This window comes from Micromys minutus, assembly GCF_963924665.1.
Source record: "Micromys minutus genome assembly, chromosome: 1".
Lineage (NCBI taxonomy): Eukaryota > Metazoa > Chordata > Mammalia > Rodentia > Muridae > Micromys > Micromys minutus.
The window spans coordinates 79,156,826-79,176,710 of NC_137969.1; the positions used below are offsets into that span (position 1 = coordinate 79,156,826).

Here is a 19,885-nt window from a genome sequence, read left to right on the forward strand (position 1 = left end):
ACTGTGAGCCTGTGCTAATAGGTAGAAGAATAAAATTTTAATTAAATGTATAATTATTTCCTGAACAAATTAATATCCCAAAAAGGTTGTCAGAAATAACACATGAGTGTCCAGTTCAGAATAATTCTGCCCAGTTAAATTCACGTAAACCACTTTGCTTTCTAATCCAAGTAGATCTTTGCAGCATCCATTATTAAAAGACTAACAGGACATTGGCACGATGATACACACAGTGCTTTGCAAAGAACTTCCATTTATAGAAGTGCATTAGAAATTGGTTTTATGGTTTGCCTTAGATTTCTTAACTGGCGAGAGAAACTTTGTTACCTGGATCTTAGAGTTATATGTTATTTTCTTTTGTTTTGGGGAGGGGATCTATATTATCTCAACCAAGCAAACTTATAATTACTAAACTATTTACCAGAGTTAGTTCTTTAAACACCTTTATCAATAAACATTAAGTTTTTGTTTTGTTTTTATAATGTACAAATTGTTGAACCATGAAATTAATAAGTAAATTGTTCTGCTTAAAAAATAGTGTAGCTAGTTACAGCTCCTCTTCACACAATGCTGCCATGCATTTGGTGAGTTTTAATAATGTTTATATCAGGACTTTGAAACAGTCTGTAATGGCATTCATGCCTTTTACTCAATATTGACTTAAGAGATTTGTCTTGTTAATGCTTGATACAGTTATTTTCTTGCTAGTACTGTATTATAAGACTGGTTCAGCAATCTGATGGATTCCTCATGATGCATTAGATATGTAACACTTTGCCCAGATTGTCAAACTATAACCTCCAGCAAATTGATATTATTTGTTTTCCTGTTTTTCATAGCTTCTCATGATTATTTTATGATTACATTTTTTTGTTAAATTTATTGCTTCTCATTTTGCTGCTTATTGATTTTCAGTTCTTTACATTCATTCGTTTGTTCATTGAATGCATTGTAAGTACTTCACTCTTGAGGCTTGTTTTATCCAGCTTACTGTCTTCATTTTATTTTAAAATTCTATCTGACCAGTAAACCAAGATTTTAAAAGTATATTCCATATATCCATTTTTGTTAATAAATCTTTTTGCTAGCATGTAACACGATTTCTGTATTCTTTTAAAGCAGTCTTGGGGCTTTTAAAATGGCGTTTTAAATATCTACTTTAAAACTTTTATGCATGTGATACTTGTTACTGATTTTGTAAAAATAATATGCTACATTTAAAATTACTATTCTGATAAGTAGGTAAGTATACCTTAGATTTATTTTAAGGTGGTTATACTACAGGTATATATACTCTCTGAGTAATGAATTTGATTGGGATATAGACTCTGTTTTGTTTTTAAAATAAGTTATGTTTATATTACTAACATAATTTTGTAGTGCTGAAAGTTTCAGTTCTTTTATGTGACCTTGAATTTTTAAGTAAATCAATTTCATTTAAATAGTATTCATTATAAAATTAAACTTTTATTTAGTGTTAACGAAACATTGTGCTCACCTTCATTTTTTGGGGGGGGGGTACATTTCTTTCAGAGCTCTGATTATATAAAATCACGAGAAACTGACCCTACATCTGTCACAAGTCCCAAAGAACCAGAAGATATACCAACGTTTGATGAGTGGAAGAAGAAAGTTATGGAAGTAGAAAAAGAAAAAAGTAAGAAAGCATTGGGATTCTTTTTTCTTTTTAATTGGATATTTTATTTATTTACATTTCAGATGTTCTCTCCTTTCCTGTTTTCCCCTTCAAAACCTCCTATCCATCCCCTCTTCCCTCCTTATTCTATGAGGGTGCCACCCCCCACTCCTGCCTCCTCACCCTGGCATTCCCCTATACTGGGGCCTCGAGCATTCAAGGACTAAGGATCTCTCCTGATAAGGCATCCTCTGCTCTGTATGCAGCTGGAGCCATGTGTACTCTTGGGTTGGTGGTTTAGTCCCTGGGACCTCAGGAGGGTCTGGTTGGTTGATACTGTTGTTCTTTCTATGGGGTTGCAAACCCCTTCAGCTCCTTCAGTTCTTCCCCTAACTCTTCCATTAGGGTTTCCGTGCTCAGTCCAATGGTTGGCTGTGGGCATCCACATCTGTATTTGTCAGGCTTTGTCAGAGCCTCTTAGGAGACAGCTATATCAGGCTCATGTCAGCAAGTACTTCTTGGCATCAGCAATAGTGACTGGGTTTGGTGGCTGCTTATGGGATGGATTCCCCAGGTGGGGCCGTCTCTGAACGGCCTTTCCTTCAATCTCTGCTTAATATGTTGTCACCTTATTTCCTTTAGACAGAAGCAATTCTGGGTTAAAAATTTAGAGATGAGTGGGTGGTCCCATTCCCCAACTGGGGGCCTTGCCTAACCTCTGAATATGGTCCCAACAAGTTCACCCTCCCCTTTGCTGAGCATTTCAGCTAATATGTCCATTGGGTCCTAGGGTCCACTGGGTTTTTCCTGGCATCTGAGTCTTGCTGATGGCTACCCCTAGTTCTCCACCCCTCATTGCTACACACCTCTGTTTAAATTTCTGACCCTTTCCTACCATACCTGATCCTGCCCCTGTTTTCCCCCCTCCCTCTCCTATCTTCCTTCCAAAGCCCCTTTCACCCCCTACCTCACATGAGTATTTTGTTCTCCCTTTCTAAGAAGGACTGAAGCATCCACACTTTGGTCTTGAGCTTCATGTGGTCTGTGGATTGTCTCTTGGGTGTTCAAGCTTTTGGGCTAATATCCACTTATTAGTGAATGCATACTATATGTGGGTTTTGTTTTTTGGGGTTTTTTTTTTTTTGTTTTGTTTTGTTTTGTTTTGTTATGTTTTGTTTTGGTGTGCGATTGGGTTATGTCACCCAGGATGATATTTTCTAGTTCCGTCCATTTGCCTAAGAATTTTATGAGGTCATTATTTTTAATAGCTGAGTAGTACTCCATTATGTAAATGTACCACATTTTCTGTATTCATTCCTCTGTTGAAAGACATCTGGATTCTTTCCAGCTTCTGGCTATTATAAATAAGGCTGCTGTGAACATAGTGGAGCATGTGTCCTTGTTATATATTGGAGTATCTTTTGGGTATATACACAGGAGTGGTATAGCTGGGTCCTTCCTGTTAGCCTGTGAGCCTGTGATCTTGGATGTGTCAGCATTCCTGGGAGACCAGCTCTTAGGGTATAGAGAGCTATCTATGATCATAGGTGTGATAGCCACACTAGGGAGACCAGTTCTCTCCAGGCAGGGTTTGGGTAAGAAGAGTTCTGTCACAGCTGCTTAGAGGTTCCCATGCCCTTGGGCTTCTGGCAAGTCCCTCTTGGGCCAGCTATTGGAGCAAAAGTGGTGGTCTCACCTGTGAACTTAAGAGTGACAGCACTCCTGGGAGACCAGCTCTCTCCAGCTGGGATTTGGGTATGGAGATGTGGCACAGCCTTAGCTCTGGGAGCAGATGGAGACCAGAAGCTAATTATTATTATTATTATTTTAATTATTTGAGCAGTGGTTTAAGTAAATGTTTTCTCTAATTATAAAATAACATTTCTAAAAACTTTATCAGAGATTTAACACATTGCTGCTGATTATATTGCCATTTACTTGTGGTATACAGTTTTAATATTAAATTTTATTGTTAGAAATTATCTGATGATAGTAAAGAGTAATAATATCACTCCTCATCTATGAGGAAAAAAATCTTGGACATGGAAAGTTCAGTCAGAAAGCTTTAAATCTTTTCCATAACAGTTCTGGGATAAGAATTGTTGATGCTGGGCTTAGAAATAGTATCAAACATAAAACCTATAAGGCTGTATTCTCATGGAAAGTCTGTATGTTCTGTTATTTGACATACCTCAGGAAATGGGAATTTTTATTCCAGATATTTTAAAGAATTTTGAATTTCTAGTTTGTTACTTTTGAGATAGAATCTCTCTATGTAACTTTGGTTGGCCTTGAGCTAACTGAATACAGGCTGACTTCAAACTCAGGGCAATCCTCTTTGCATAGGATTTCAAATGCTGGGATTATGAGCACATGTCACCATGTCTGGCTTGGTTTTCTCATGTATTTTAAAGCTATATTTTTAGAAATTAAAGCCTGTTTTTTTCTGGAAACTAGCCTGTTCCTTTTGAGATGATTGTGTTGCTAGGGGCCAAGGGTATTCATAATCATAATCATGTGTGTGTTTATAACAAGGTCTGTCCACAGGTCAGTCACTGCATCCGTCTTCTAATGGAGGTCCACATGCCACCAAAAAGGTCCAGAAAAACAGAAATAATTATGCCTCTGTAGAATGTGGTGCCAAAATTTTGGCAGCTAATCCAGAAGCCAAGGTACTTAAAGTATATGTTTCTTTTTTAAAAAATTTAAGAAACTAGTGACTTTATTAAAAGCAGATATTGGTATGACAGTAACTATTACAATGTGAATTATGTTTGACTTAATAAATGAAAGATTATGCTTTTAAATATTTTATAGTGTCAATTTTTTGTTATGGTGGTTGATACCATTACACCTTTAGAAATAATAATCTGTATACAGCTTTAAAAATAGCTCATGAAAAGTTATTTTCCTTCGTAATGGCATTGAAAGTTTTAAAAGGGCAAATTGATGTAAGGCTAATTCAGTGCTATAGCTTTAACTGGTAAATTTTAACCATTTAGTTTATTTTTTTCCCCATAAGTATTTTATCTTATGTTCATTTTAAAAGTCAAAGTACAGGAATTACACAAAATTTTAGAATTGAAATATTTCTAAACTGCTTTTATTTTCTTTGCCTCTTAAAATAGAGCACATCTGCTATTCTTATAGAAAATATGGACCTTTATATGTTGAATCCTTGCAGCACTAAAATTTGGTAAGTAATTAAGATTTTGCAAAGTATATTTTATACGTAAACATCTTTACTGGGGTAAGATAGATATATTTGTGTAATTTAATAAGCATTTATGATTGATCAGTATTAATATTACTCCCAAATTAAGAACAAGATTCCTTTTCTTTTAAGGAGATAGAAATGCTAACAGTCTGGTCAGAAGACTATTGGATGGGCGAATTGTCTACAAAGAGCTAGATATGAAGGAGAAATTCTTAGAAGAGGTGATTTCTAGACTGAATCTTAAAGGACACATAGGAAGCAGGAGATGATGGAGTCACCGTGTTTAATAGGACCATATTTCTTCTGAGTGATTGTGTAGAAGCAATTTAATTGTGACAAGAAAGTACAATTAGAATAGTGAGATGATGAGGCTGGAGCATTAATCTAGCTGTCTAACCACAATCAGACCATTTGGTACTGTATGTACTAAGTGTTTCAGTATGCATGCATCTCTCCCTCTTCTCCCTCTTCTTCTATGACACCCCCCCCTCTGTCACTCTCTCTCTCTGTCTCTCAACCATTTGGCAGTAACCCATCCCCCTCCCCTTCCCCCTCCCCATTTCTCCTTCGTCCACCATTTGGTACTGTATGTACTCAGTGTGACAATGTGCACGCATCTTTCTCTCTCCTCCCTCCCTCCCTCTCTCTCTCTCTCTCTCTCTCTCTTTCTCTCTCTCTTTCTCTCTCTCTCTCTCTCTCACTCACTCACTCACACACACACACACACACACACACTTGCATGATTGCTTGTATGTGGGAGTACATGTTTGTTTGTGTGGGTGGAGGCCTCTGAGGCAGGGTCTCTCAATTGAACCCAGATGCTGATTCCACTAGTTAGCTGGCTTGCTACAGGAATTTTCTGGGATTACTGGTAGGTGTTGCACTCACTCAACTTTTACATTGGTGCTGAGGATCTAAATAGTTGTCCTAAAACTTGCCTAGTAAGCAGTTTCTCCCTGTGCATTCTCCAGTTTTACAGTTTTTAAGATTTGTTTTAAAGACAGTTAGGTTAGCATTTATAAAGAAGTGACATTATCTCATTAGCATTTCAAGAAAGCTTGTCTTCAAAGAATGGCTTCTACCACAAAATGCAGTCAGAGCAGATGGAAGACTAACTGTTGTCTTAGCTTCAGTCTGAACTCATGACCTTGAGCTAAATAATTTTACTTTGGGTACAGAAGAAAGGAAAGAGATTTAAACAGGTCAGAATGACAGCACTCTGTAATTAGGAATGCAGAAGAGAAAGACATTTAAGAAATACTCTGATATTTTGACTTCACTGCTTTATAAGTCTTTGATTAGTGAATACTACAGACATAGGAACAGTTTATGGAGGAATTAGTACACTTTTATTACACTGTTTTATTGTTCAAAACTTCATGTTTAAAAGCCAGTTGAGGGAGCCAGAGAGCTAGCTCAGAGGTTGAGTGCTTACTGTATTTTCTGAAGACCCAGGGTTGGTTTTCAGCACCTACGTGACAGCTTACAAACATCTGTAACTCCCCTTTGGACTCTGGGAAACAGGCAAATAGTAGTCCACATACATATATGTAGACATATATACATGTTTTTGTTACAAGCACTTTACTAACTAGGCCATCTCCCAACCCCTTTATAGTGTCTTTAAAAAAAACTTTTAACTTGATTTTGGTATCTGTGGAATACACTGTGAGTAGGAAGAATTCGTTCTCCACTTACTGGTTTTCATGCACGTTTGTTACAGTGCTGTTCCTTATTGGTCAGTTTATCATTATTTGTATCAGTGCCATCATTTAGTCTTACAGATCTTCATATCTAGTAGGGCAAATGTATGTACAGTAGGACTTTTTGTACATTGATTTTTTTTTTGTGCCTCTGATTGATTACAATTATTTTTAGACTTGCTAGTTGCATTCTTGACTTCCATATACAGATTTTATTTAAGATTATATTGAATCTATAAATGACAGAAACTGAGTTTTATTACCAGTAAAATAAGGTTCATCCTTATTGTTTAACATACTTAACCTTTTCTGAAATGCATTCCTCAGGAGTTTTTTATTACTATTGTAAGCACCCTTTTCAAACTGTTGTATATAGAGATGCATTTGACTTATACGTGTGTGTGTGTGTGTGTGTGTGTGTGTGTGTGTGTGTGTGTGTGTGTGAGAGTGATGCATATGTAGAGAGATGGCTACCTTTTTGCATTTTTAATTGCTAATAATATAGAAACCAAGGGGCTTCTTTGTGTGGGAATTCTAATAGTGTTCCTATAAAATAATACTTCAAAAATTTCTAACTCTTACCATACTTTACCTTTTCACCAACATGGTGATTCATCCTTGAAAATTGTTGAATAAAAGAATGACATTTTTTACGAACACTACTACTTTGTTACATTTTAGTAAAATGTGGATGTCTAGTTTATGCAGATGTTTTAATACGAACTGCTTTGAGTGGTCTATGTAAATAATTTTCTTATTTTCTTTTTGAAGGTTTGTTATTGAACTTTGTGAGCCAATTCAAGTGAAACAATTTGATATTGCAAATTATGAATTATTTTCTTCTACTCCCAAAGACTTTCTGGTTTCTATCAGTGACAGGTAAATTCTTAAACTATATTCTATAAAGTCCATGATTTCAGAGGAAAATTAAGCTCATGCCAATCAGTTGTCCTCTATTGTTTTACTTTTATACCAGTTTGTGATAACCTGTTGATTGTGGGCTCTAGTTAATCCTTATCTTAGCCCCTTTAGTACTTAAACAACACAACTATGTTATATCTTTCCTTATAAACTGTAGGCATGGTTAGGGATTAGCTTGGATAAGTCACATGATTTATCATTCGTGAGAAACAAGATTTCAATCTAGAACTGTGTGACTGTAGTTATTTTAATCATGCTTGTTGCTTTCAGGCAATTTAAAAAATATATTAAAAACACACACACACAAACACACACATATATACACACATATATATGTGCTTCATTTTATATCACAATGTATGTTTTTGGTGAAGTGTTTTAAAAACTTTATTTGTATAATTATGGAAGAGAAAATCTAAGTCAGAAAGAGAATCATATTCTTGGCAAACTTAAATTTACCATTCTTAGCATTTTAATATATTCTTTTCAGTCTTTCCTATATAATTTTTTATTCCACTAAAATGAGTATCTTCTTAATTCTTATATTTTGTCCTAAAGCATAGCAATTTCAATTATAATCCCACTGTGGGCGTGTTTATTTGTGTATTAGTGTGCCCTGGGGACACATCACTTGACTGCAGTTCCAGTGATCTTTCAGTGCTCTTCTCTCTCAGAGCTGTCTTTGTATCTGCATAGCTTTTGAAACCAGTTCTCAAAACACGTTGAGGATTCCATCTACTGTTTTGATACTAACTTTTTTTTTTCAGATTATTCCCCCTAATATCGCATATGTTAGATGGTAATATCTGGTTCTGAAAGTTAAAGTACGCATATTTTTTAATGATAAGAAGAGATAACTCATTAATTAGGGCTCTTTAACAATAGCCGGTTTAGAGTTGGAATCCTAGATTTCCTTTTAAAGGAATTAGCTATGGAAGATGCCTATTTAAATACAGCAATGTGTTTTCTAACCTGCTTTCGACTAGTACTGTATCCATGCCTTTCCTCATCACATTCCCCATTACTGCTTGTGTGTAACAAACAGTCTCTTCATCTTTTCCTGGTGTCTCATGCTTACTTTTGTTCCCCAAACCCTTGAAGTTACTCTGTTCCTGCTTTTCTCCTCCCTTGTCTTCTTCTTGTTAATGTGATTTTTCAAGTGACTCTTTCCCAGTGAAGTGGAACTCAAGGGCCTCTCTTATTTAAACGAGAAGGAAAAACTGCATGATAATTTATTTTTACATTTTCTAGATATCCTACAAATAAGTGGATTAAGCTGGGTACTTTCCATGGTAGAGATGAACGGAATGTCCAGAGTTTCCCCTTGGATGAACAGATGTATGCAAAATATGTGAAGGTAACCTTTATACATATAGGACTATGTCTGTAATGGAAATATTCTAGTTATTCACCCTGCTCACTTAGGAAACAGAGAAGCTGGGAGTCATAGCATAACACTAATTAAATACTTCTTAGGCCATTTATTTTATAGACAACTGTTAATTCTGAGATTTTTATATTCTTGGAGATTTCGACAAAACTGTTTATTTTTGGTTCTAATAAGCCCCAAGTTACAAGTTTACAAGTTTTGTTTTTGAGGGTTTTTGTTTTTGTTTTTGTTTTTTTTTTTTTTGTTTTTTTTTTTTGCTTTTGGAGGCAGAGACTAATGTAGCCTACCCTCTACCTGGTCTAACTCACCAGGTACTGCTGCCTCTGTGTGTGAACTACAGTCATGCAGCACCATGCTCAGCATGCCTTAGACCTGTAAATTGCCACCCAACTGGTATGGTATTCTAGTTTGAAACTTAAAACATCATTGGAATCTTTTAAGTAGGTCTGATTTTTTTTTTAATTTGTTAAAATCTTATTTCTAAATAATTGATTCAGTTTTAATATCCAGTTTCTTCTGGCTCTCCCTTTAGAATTAAAGGAAGCATTATGCTCATTTAGCAATTTCAAATAAAACTTTAGACAGTAAATATTCCCGTTGCCTACTTTACCAACTTGAGTTGAATTTAAATATTCTGTGGACATTTCTGTGCCTCTTCCTGAGCCCTTTTTCTTAATAGAAAATAATGGACACATCTTAAAGTACCATGCTGATAATAATACCTTTTGGAATTGCGGAACTCTAATTTCTGTGCTTTCTTTAAGTTGTAAGAACTTATAGCTACTTGATTTTTGTCTTTTGGGATTTTATTCTCTCTTTTTAAAAGCATGAATTAAATTGATTTCTACAAATGGGTAAACTTGTAGTATTCCTAATATTAATATGAGAGTGTGAATTCTGTATGGAAAATGCAGTTGATCTTCTCAGTGTAAAAATGCCATGTAAAACTCCCTGCTTGGTTGGAAAAACCTTCTATAGTTGAGACATATCTAAAAGCCATTTGTTTGTAGTAATGAATGCTGTATAAGCACACAAATTCTTACCTGGTTATCTGCTCATCTAAAGTAACTAAATACAAATATACACATTACTTTTTAAAACTTGGATTTTGTAAGTAAAGCTTCTTTCAGTTGTATTAGTTATATATATGAAATAATAGAATACCAGAACTTATACCTTCCCTGAAACACATTGGATACAATATTTTTAAACCACCAGAAAAACTAATTTATTAATATATATATTTATCTGTAGATAAATATACTTTACATGGCTGTAATGTTTAACATAAGACATGGTTTCTAGAAACCATTGATTTAGAACCTTTTTATCTAACATGGAAAATAATAACAATGCATTTAAAAATTATTCCACTGTATTAAAGCTAATCTATTGGCTGTATTTAGATTGTACTTTTCAGTTATGGTAAAAAAATGAAAATTATGGCTTTTGGTTCTACAAAAATTGGGAGTACTACACTCTTACCTGTCACAGTGCATTCCTTCTGCACTTCATACGTGTGGGCTGCAGATACTTGTTACTTATGGCATGTGATCCAGACTTTGCAACTGATTCCTTTTTCTTTTCCTTTCTCCTGCTTCAGATGTTCATCAAGTACATAAAGGTTAGCAACCTTCTCTTTTGCAATATTGAATAACAGACCATGGCATATTAATGCATTACAAAGATTAAAAACAGTCCCAACGCTTTTTAAGTATTGACTTTGGGGAAAGTGATTGTGTTTTTAGAAATGCAATACTGAGAAAACTAAGTGTGTTAACCTTACAGGTGCCCTGCCAGCCTCCAGTTTATGTACTTCTGTTTTTCAGGTGGAGCTGGTGTCACATTTTGGATCAGAGCACTTTTGTCCTTTAAGCCTAATAAGGTAATACAAAATAAAATATTTCTTGCTAATTATTTTACAAGTGATATAGAAAACCCTAATGTTTTTAAAATGAAGAGATAATTTTATCTTATATGAAGTTAATGCTGTAGAAAATAAAAGGTATTAAGCCTCCAATTTGAATGTGTTTTGAAAAAATGTCAAGATAATCTGAAACATAAACCTTGTATTTTATTTGTTCTTACTAGCTTACTTGGTTTTTATTGTGTTGATAATACACAGAAGCACAGATTGATAGGAAATTGGGCATTATATTTCTAAATGCTTTAACTTAGTTATATTTATAGAAGTAGTAAATGAATAAATCTAAGATATTTATTATTTTGAAGGGCAAAAAGCCTAGTGGGCCATAAAACATTACCCCGATTAATGTGACATTTTTGTTCGTGTATTGTGAAGAGAGAGCCTTAGTAACTTGTATTTTAATGAAAACCTGTAATGAAATTGTTACTAGGGTTTTCGGTACTAGCATGGTGGAAGAATATGAAGAAATTGCTGACTCTCAGTATCAGTCAGAACGTCAGGAACTATTTGATGAGGACTATGGTAAGTGATTTTAAACAGGTGACTATCAGGATTTTTCTTTTATTGGTAATCTAATAGTAATGGTGAGTCATAGGTGGCTTAACCTTTTTAAAAATGTATTTCCTAGTATGAGTGCTTTGTAACTTAAATTGTTTCCTAGCCCTCTCTGTGAGTTCTTTGTAGCTGGAACTCTTCTTTTGTAATGCCAATGGTATAAATTATGAATATATCCCAATTCTGGGTCCAAGAATCTGTTAAATTCAGAAGATACTGAAACAACAAAAGAAAATATTGATTCTATTGATTTGTCTTGAGCCTTGGAACAAGCACATGAAGACCAGTGTCTTTTAAAAGCTCCTTTGAGTCAGAAGGGAGGGGGAATGTTTTATTCTGGCTTCTTTATTTGATTAAAATGGTTTAAACCATAACTTTAAGCATTAAAAAGGTGGTGTTTTGTTTTTTGTTTTTGTTTTTTGTTTTAACATTTTTGGTTATCATTAATATGTTGTCCTTGATTTATACTTGTAAGACTTCTGAACCTCTTTATATAAACATGCCTTAGGTTTATAGTTAATATTTACTATGTAATGTTTTATATGTCAGTTGACTGACAAAATAGAGAAATTTTAAAATGCTGTTATTGAAAATAGTTTTATCAATTTTTTTCTTCTTAAAACAGATTATCCCCTGGATTATAATACTGTGGAGGATAAATCTTCAAAAAATCTTCTTGGTTCTGCTACAAGTGAGTATTTGGGGGGGGGTTCCTATTTACACTGCGAAAGTCTTGGCATTTAGTTCTTTCTGACAGGCTCTTTGTTGTAGTGTAGCTTAGGTTGCCTGTATTTCCAACATTGACCTGTGTCAGCTTTGAAAGACTCTTCTGTAGAAGTGGAATGCAGCAGGTAAAAGGAGGAAAGTGTAAGCATGGGATGGACGCAGACTTGTCCAGTGCAGTCTCTTTGCAGTAAAGACTGGCCTGTGAATTTCCTGGGGAAAAATTAAGAAGGCATCAAATGAGTAAATTTGTTGTGAATGAAGACTTGGTAATATGTGCATATGCCTAGTTTTCTGTTTAACAGAAAATACCAAAGCTGTTTCCAGAGTGCACCAATACCAACACCGATACAATACACTGTTGTCACTGAAAAAGTGACTGCGATACCTACTTGGTGGTTTAGTTTGTTGTTCTTCCAAATTAGTGTGAATATAGGGGTAGGCTGGCTAAAGATAATTCTAGAAAAGTACTACCCAACTGGAACATTATTTTTCTGTTAATACAAAACTTAACTAAGCATTTTCTTTGTATTTAGAGATTAATAACTGAATTAACTAGAGGTCATACAAGTGTGTATATATAAACTGTCACGTGTATGTGGAGCTAAGTCACTTTCTTTTTATCATCTCTTTTCTCTATCTCTTTTCTTCTCTATGAGGGATGAGAATAAGAGTGTTAAAAATACCTGCTAAGGGAGAACCTGTTATGTAATGTTTATTTCTTATTAGTTCATTATATTTCATTTATATTCACTGATTTTGTTTTCTTTCATATGTTAAGAAAGCACTGTAGCACTCAGCTACAACACAAGCCTCTGTTGCTAGTTTTTGGCTTTTTAAATTTGAACAACTGCTTCAATTAGGACCTGCTGTTATTTTTATTGCTGATATAACAATAGTGCTATGATGAGATTGTGTGTTATACATCTGAATTTTGCTGTTTTCTTAAGTGTATATTTTTATATGTTATAATCACATTCTTAATGATGTTGAGCAAGTTCTAAGGAAACACCTTTTTCTTTCCTTTTTACACATGGAATTAGATCCAGATTAAAATATCTTTAGCTTCTGATGGTTTCAGAAAGAAGAGGACACAAAAGGTTTCTTACCATAGATTTAGATAAGGGAAAGTCCTATTAATATTCTGCATTTTACTTTTTCTTCCTATGGGATTGGTTCGTAGGTTCCATTAAAACATAATTATATGTTAGTGTAGGACATTTCCCTACTTGTATTCTTTTCTCTGACCATATTCTGTTTTATAATTATATACAGAGGATTACTTTGGTCTAACTATTTTTTGTCTTTCTCCTTGAGAAATGTGTTTCTTGCTAACACTTTCTTCTTTTCCTTTATGGGTCTTGATGGGCAATCAATCCACTTGCCTTTGAGTATTCTGCATATTGAAAGACTTTGCATAGGGACAGGGAGATGTTACTTGCTCTATAATATGGAAAATAGCGTTTGAAATGACATATACATCTTTTATGATCCATATTTTTTCCATTTATTTATTTACACATATACTCTTAAGGTTTCAAAAAGAGGTGGTGAGAAGAAAGCATTACTTTGCTGTCATGATCTGACCCATATAGTCTTCTGAAGAATTAGTGGTTGCTTTTGAAACTGACTTAGCTACATCATCTAAAATAGGATAACTAGTAATATAAGGAGTGCATACATGTGTAGAACTAATCTAAATAACCAGTGTCTGGCCATAGACTGTCCAAGTTTGGTAGTTTAAAATGAGCTTGAGATTGGGTTTATTTGGTACCCAGCATTTTGGTACTGGACAGCAGTTCTAGGGCTTTTCACATGCTCGGCAAGCGCTGTTACTGCACTGTTGTGTTCCGCTGTTTAGATGGTTGAAACATCTGTGTATGGCAGGTAGCTTTAGACTTGTCATCTTCTTGCCTCTACTTCCTAAGTGTTGTGATTAGAGGTACGTACCAACACAAACTTTCCTCTTTTTAAAATTGCCTGCATAGTCTCTACAAAACAGAATTTTGTAATTTTAATCTTAAAACTTCTTATCCCTTTTTCTATTGGGAACATAATTAGTATCTCTTAATTGATATTCTTGGAGCCAGGAATATTTGACAGTTTGTATTTCAGAATATTTGCATATGCATAATGAGGCATTTTAGGGATAGGATATAAGTTTAAACATGAAATTCCCTTGTCTTATAATTTATACACATAGCTTGAAGGTATTTTTAACTTAATTTTCTAATTATTGACTTCACATGCTTGAAGATAATATTGTACAATATTTTATGTGCCTGAATTTTGACTTATGATTTATCATTATGAGGTCATATTTAAAATTTTCTACTTGTGGAGCTGTTAGTGCTCAAAAAATATAGCTTGGAGCATTTTGGTTTTCATGTCAGGCATTAGAGTTATGTAGCTTTTAGAGTTATTTTAGAGTTTTATGTTTAACCTCTAATTAGTATTCACAGAAAGTATCACCAGAATACCTACCTACTCTATTCCTAGACAGATCCTATGTAATTTAACTATTAGCAAAGGAGATACAGCTGTCTTACAGCAGCATGTGTGCACGCCTTCGGCCTATCAACTTAAAGCACTTACTTCTCATCAATAGAAAGTCTTTCTATCACTTCTGCTTCACTTGGATTTTGTCTTACGGATTTATCAGATCACTGCCAACTTTGGTATTATTTAAAGTTTGTCTTTTCTCTTAGATACATATTTAAGACAAAATGCAGGTTTTAGATTAATATATTTTTAGAAAAATAATATATAGAATGTGATCCTACAAATAGAAAGTAGAAATGATTATCTAGAGGAAGTTGAGAGCACATAGAAGGGGGTGGTATTTTGGTTGGTTTATCTGGGGGTATTAAAACACGGACAAAAACTCTTCCATCTCTACATCCTAGACAACTTTTGCTTTCTGCAGTGAATTGCTGTTGGTGTACTGAAGGACTCAGCCATACACAAGAATGTTTGCTCATTAGGAGTCCTTCATTACTAAAGGAATGATATGAGATGAGTAACTGTCCACTCAGAGGAATGAGGGAATACTTAACCCAGGGTGGAGTTGTGTTTGACATTACATCTTTACCCATTCTGAGGAATTTCAGCAGCAGTGATGATAAGCCGTCCCATAGTTGGCAGCGAATATAGAACAGTCAGACTGGGCTGTTCACAAAGGTGCTTTGTCTCAAAAGAACAAAAAGAAGAAAAAAAAAATGTTCTATGAACATAAAAGAACTGTTTCTTTTAATTAGATGAACTGAGAAAATAACTTTGCTTTTGTTACCAAACCATCACCTTAAATGATGCCAAATAGGTTTGTAAGATAGTTAGTTGTCTTCTTACTGTGGTGCTAGTGGTAAAATTAAGTTCCAAATAACACGAAAGACAAGTTCTTTATACAGATTAACATAGGTTTTGGTTAGTTGAATGACTTAAATTAGAAATCTGAAGTACAAGTTTACTTTGAATCCAAGAGAATATAAACCATAGAGTAACATTTTTGATTTTTGTAAAGCAGGCAGCTGACTGACCTTTGTTTAGATGGTAGTGTAAGCAGAAGATGGTGTCCAGTAGGGTGGCATTGTAGGCGTTCAGAGTAGGCTTATGAAGAAGTTGTTTCCACTCCTGACTTGTAGGTCTGTGATGTGATGGCTGTTACTGCTCTTGTTACATTACCTCAGGTGAAACATCTCAGCCTGAGTGAAAACTCAAATTGTTACATCTAAGGGCAAGACATTTGAAAGTGGGAGCTTTTGTGTTATTCTGATGACTGTAAACAAAGTACTGAAATTATATTCAGATAAAACCATAATTATGTGCATTTCAAAATTACTATTCTTGGGGTCCCCTTTAAAACAGCCAAAATTTTTCCCACTCAACACACACGTTTACAGAACTGGGTCTGTGTGACTGTGGCTCAGTCTTCTTGATGTGCCTTCCATTAGAGCTTTGCATTTCACATCTTTTTCATTAAAAGTGCCATGTAAAATCTCTGACACTTATCTGAAGTCTAAGACAGGTAACTCGGGAGGCTTACAGTACAGCCTCTGCCCATTCTTAGTGCTTTAATACAAATGTGTGATAATGAAAAATTGATATCAAATGACAGTTCAGGGTAGACTGAAGAAATTCCTCTGAAATTACAGTACATTACAGGAAGACCCCCTCAAGTCCCATCATCAGTTTCTCATGGACTTGTGCCATTTTGTGATTCTTAAATATTCATAGATTTCTTTATATAGAAGTGGAGGCTTGTACCTTTATTTGTTAGCTCAGTGTCTCCACTGGGGGCAAAAAACAAGAAAACAAAAACAAACAAAAAACTCACACAAACCAAGCTGCAAATTGTTCTGCCTATTTACTTCAGTTTTGACTTTGGCTTTTAAAAACTCTCTTATTCACAAAAAAGATATTGGGGGTTATATAATCCACAATATACTGTTTGCCTAATTAGTTTTAAAAATCATCAGGGAAATTTAATTATATGTATTATCAATTTATGTGATGACTGATAGATATATGATAATATACTATAAATTAATAATAGAATTTTTCTACTTTTCTTTGGATACTAATCTATCTCCCCATTTTATTTTTATCTATAACCACTCATTTAGAACATTACTTTGTCTATATAAGTTGATTAATTTTGTTTTAAACTATAGAACCTTCTTAAAGAAAAATTTGAAATATGAATATTGATCATTTTGTGTCCTCCATATTCCAGTCCAGGCTATTTGTCGAACTATAGTTGAATTTTGTAATGTGTAAAAGACAGTGTTTAGTAAAAGGTAGGAGGGAGTTTTTCTATTTTTCTATTTTTTTAAAAACTATTCAGAACTTCTGAACCTTAGAATCTCAACTTTAGGCTAAAATCTATAACCTTTGATAGGAAATAAAAGATATCTAGTCAAAAGATAATGGCTAAAAGACCTTTATGGGCTTTTTAAAAATTATCTTAAGATTTTAATGAGACACTTTAGGTATATTGGTATTATTTTCTGATTGAATTTTGTTTTAGATGCCATTCTAAATATGGTGAATATTGCTGCTAATATTCTGGGAGCAAAAACTGAAGACTTGACAGAAGGTACCTAATTATTTTATGGGTCTTTAAAATAGCTGGGACTTCATGAATCCTTTAAATTAGAAAAAGGAAGTAATAAACTAGCAAAATAGAATTTTCATTTAGAAATGAAGAGACCATTGAAAAGAGCTTAGCAGTATTGTATTAGTTATTGTTATTGAATTTCACACTTTTTTAAAATTCGAGAACTTCATCTACATAAATTTCATGAATTGATCCCTGCACTTCCAGATGGCTCTCCCACCTAGTAGAATTGATTCAACCCAGCATACCCTTTGTGCTATACAAGTGCTCTTTTTTTATTTTCAGTCACATTCTCATGAAGTTTCCAGGCTGGCCTTGAACTTAACAGTGTGTCTGTCTTAGTCTTGTTAGTATCTGGGTGGGAATAGGTGCTCCCGACCTGTCCTATTGAATTGATAATTGATCTTCCTATCCCTGAGAGGAGTGATTCTCTGCCCTCATCTCCTTATAGAGAATTTGAAGTCCTAGTGTTACTTTATATTAGCTTTCCTTTTGTGTAGCAAATATGTCACTATATTAGGCCATTTTCTTTTCTTTAGAGAATGGCAAATATCAATCCCTAAAGAGTAACAAATGATGCCTTTGATTTTTGTGAAAACCATTAAGCCAAGTGTAAGCTTCAAAGTTAACCGATTTTACTTCCTCATTTTCCAATAACTTTTGGTCTAGAAGCATATTGACCATGTAATACTATGCAAAAATTATAATACCAAATAAGGGATAATGTTCATTCTTTACAGTTGTGATCATGTGCAGTCATGTCTTTTTAAGAGGACTTAGATTTAAAAGAAAAAACTCTTTAGCTAATGTATTTTACCTTTTCCTTCTGCCCTAAGAGATTAAAGATCTTTATTTGTTACAGTAAAATATTTTATGGTACAGTTTTTAAACACTGAACTCAATGTGGGCATCTTTCTTAAAATAGGAAATAAAAGTATATCTGAGAATGCCACTGCCACAACTGAACCTAAAATGCCTGAATCAACTCGTGTTTCAACTCCTGTTCCATCACCTGAGTAAGTCACGCTGCGGCAATAGCTTTCTGTTCAACTGAGCGGAGTGCATTAGAAATAGAAAGAAGAGAACTCGTCATATGTAATAGTCATTTAGAAGAGAGCCCAAATTATAGAACAGACATTCCTACAGCTACTTAGGACACTTTTCAGTTGGTTCTTTTCTTTTGTGTATATGTGTATTAAAAAAACTATTGTAGACCACACATTTGTTGTTTTAGTATTATATATTACTTTCACACACTGACTCTTAAGAAAAATATTTCCTTACTAAAGATGATTACTCTAGGCTTGAGGACAGATTTCAAAGGATTCTACTTCGTTCAGGTTTGAAAGCATTGCATATGTACATATGGAATCCCTAGAAAGCCACAGAGAGTACCCAAAATACCTAGTGCAGTGGTTCTTGAGTTGTGTTTGTCACACAGCAAACTAACTTGTTCCATTTCTCAAGCTGATTTGTATGGACTTTTTTGTATTGGCACACATTGAGCAGTGTTGTGTATATAGGTAAAATAACATAAAATATCTTCTTTTTTGGTAACTTTTGTCAGTGTTTTGTATATAGGTAACATAAGATATCATCACTTTTGTGGGTGTTTTCTTACAAAGCATTTATGTCATAGATATATGTTATCTGTAGTGGACAATAAACTCAGCGATTTGACTGATGGGTTATGGTTATTGTGTAAAATTTTAAAATCTTTTTTTCTCTGAGGAACTCTTAATAGAGAGGATATTTTAATTTGAATTGGTTTACAATAGTAGAAAATCAGTATGCTTTAAACTATAATTCTCAATGCCCAATAGCATACTAATTAAAAAGTACTTTTGTGTTTTCAAAGGTAGAATGAGATATTTATATTCTGAAAGTGACTGTAAAAATACTTATTGGGTGGTTAGAGTGAGAAATGTAACATAGGTATTACTGATTCTTAAAAGGACTTAAAATATGTATTAGTGATAAAGAAATTCTTTTTTTTAAGATCTATTTATTTTATGTATGTATGTATGTGGTTACACTGTCACTGTCTTCAGACACACCAGAAGAGTGCGTTGGGTCCCATTACAGATGGTTGTGAGCCACCATGTGGTTGCTGGGAATGGAACTCAGGACCTCTGGATGAACAGTCATTGTTCTTAACCTCTGAGCCATCTCTCCAGCCCTGATAAAGACATTCTTAGTGTTTTTATTATCTGGATGTGTAATTACTATTTTTGATTTTATAACTAGGTTGCTGCTTCAGTTAACTTAGTGTTGTTTTTTTTAAACTAAGCAGGCTAATTTTATTTATACACGCATAGACATGCACACATGCAAATGTGAATATTTTGAAAGAGGACATCTTTGATATAGAATCTCCCCGTATAGTCTAGCCTGGCCCTAAATTTATGATCCTCCTGTCTCTTTCTCCTGAGTACTGGATTTACAGGCACATGCCACCACATTGGCAAAATCATTGAATACTTTTTACTTTGTTTTTAAATTTATTATATAACAATCATTTGGTATGATAACAAAAATGCAGGACTCCATATAAATTTATAGAGAGTTGTTTCTTTTCCTAAGTGTATTTTAACTGTAACAGACTAGAGTATGTATAAGAGTATGTAATCTCATATTTACCAGATTTTTATTTTCTCGTTCTTTTCTTCAGACGTTGCTCCTTTTTACTGTCACAGC

General features: G+C 34.2%; 1 protein-coding gene across 11 annotated transcripts in view; it reads left to right on the forward strand.

The window, feature by feature from the left end:
• The window catches only part of SUCO (SUN domain containing ossification factor), a 56,268-nt gene that overhangs the window by 19,610 nt on the left and 16,773 nt on the right, over positions 1-19,885 (forward strand). For 6 of the 11 annotated variants that reach the window (XR_013975026.1, XR_013975027.1, XM_080916271.1 and 3 more), the window contains exons 7-17: positions 1,534-1,657; positions 4,172-4,308; positions 4,765-4,832; positions 7,328-7,435; positions 8,729-8,834; positions 10,471-10,491; positions 10,697-10,752; positions 11,225-11,316; positions 11,975-12,040; positions 17,099-17,167; positions 18,114-18,204. Coding sequence is in view for 9 of the 11 variants with exons in the window: in XM_080916271.1 (XP_080772397.1) it covers positions 1,534-1,657; positions 4,172-4,308; positions 4,765-4,832; positions 7,328-7,435; positions 8,729-8,834; positions 10,471-10,491; positions 10,697-10,752; positions 11,225-11,316; positions 11,975-12,040; positions 17,099-17,167; positions 18,114-18,204 (938 nt within the window). In the remaining 2 variants the exon portion in view is untranslated. Of the gene's footprint in view, positions 1-1,533; positions 1,658-4,171; positions 4,309-4,764; positions 4,833-7,327; positions 7,436-8,728; positions 8,835-10,470; positions 10,492-10,696; positions 10,753-11,224; positions 11,317-11,974; positions 12,041-17,098; positions 17,168-18,113; positions 18,205-19,885 lie in introns of those variants that run through there. The other 5 variants (XM_080916268.1, XM_080916269.1, XM_080916265.1 and 2 more) reach the window with 4 other exon arrangements.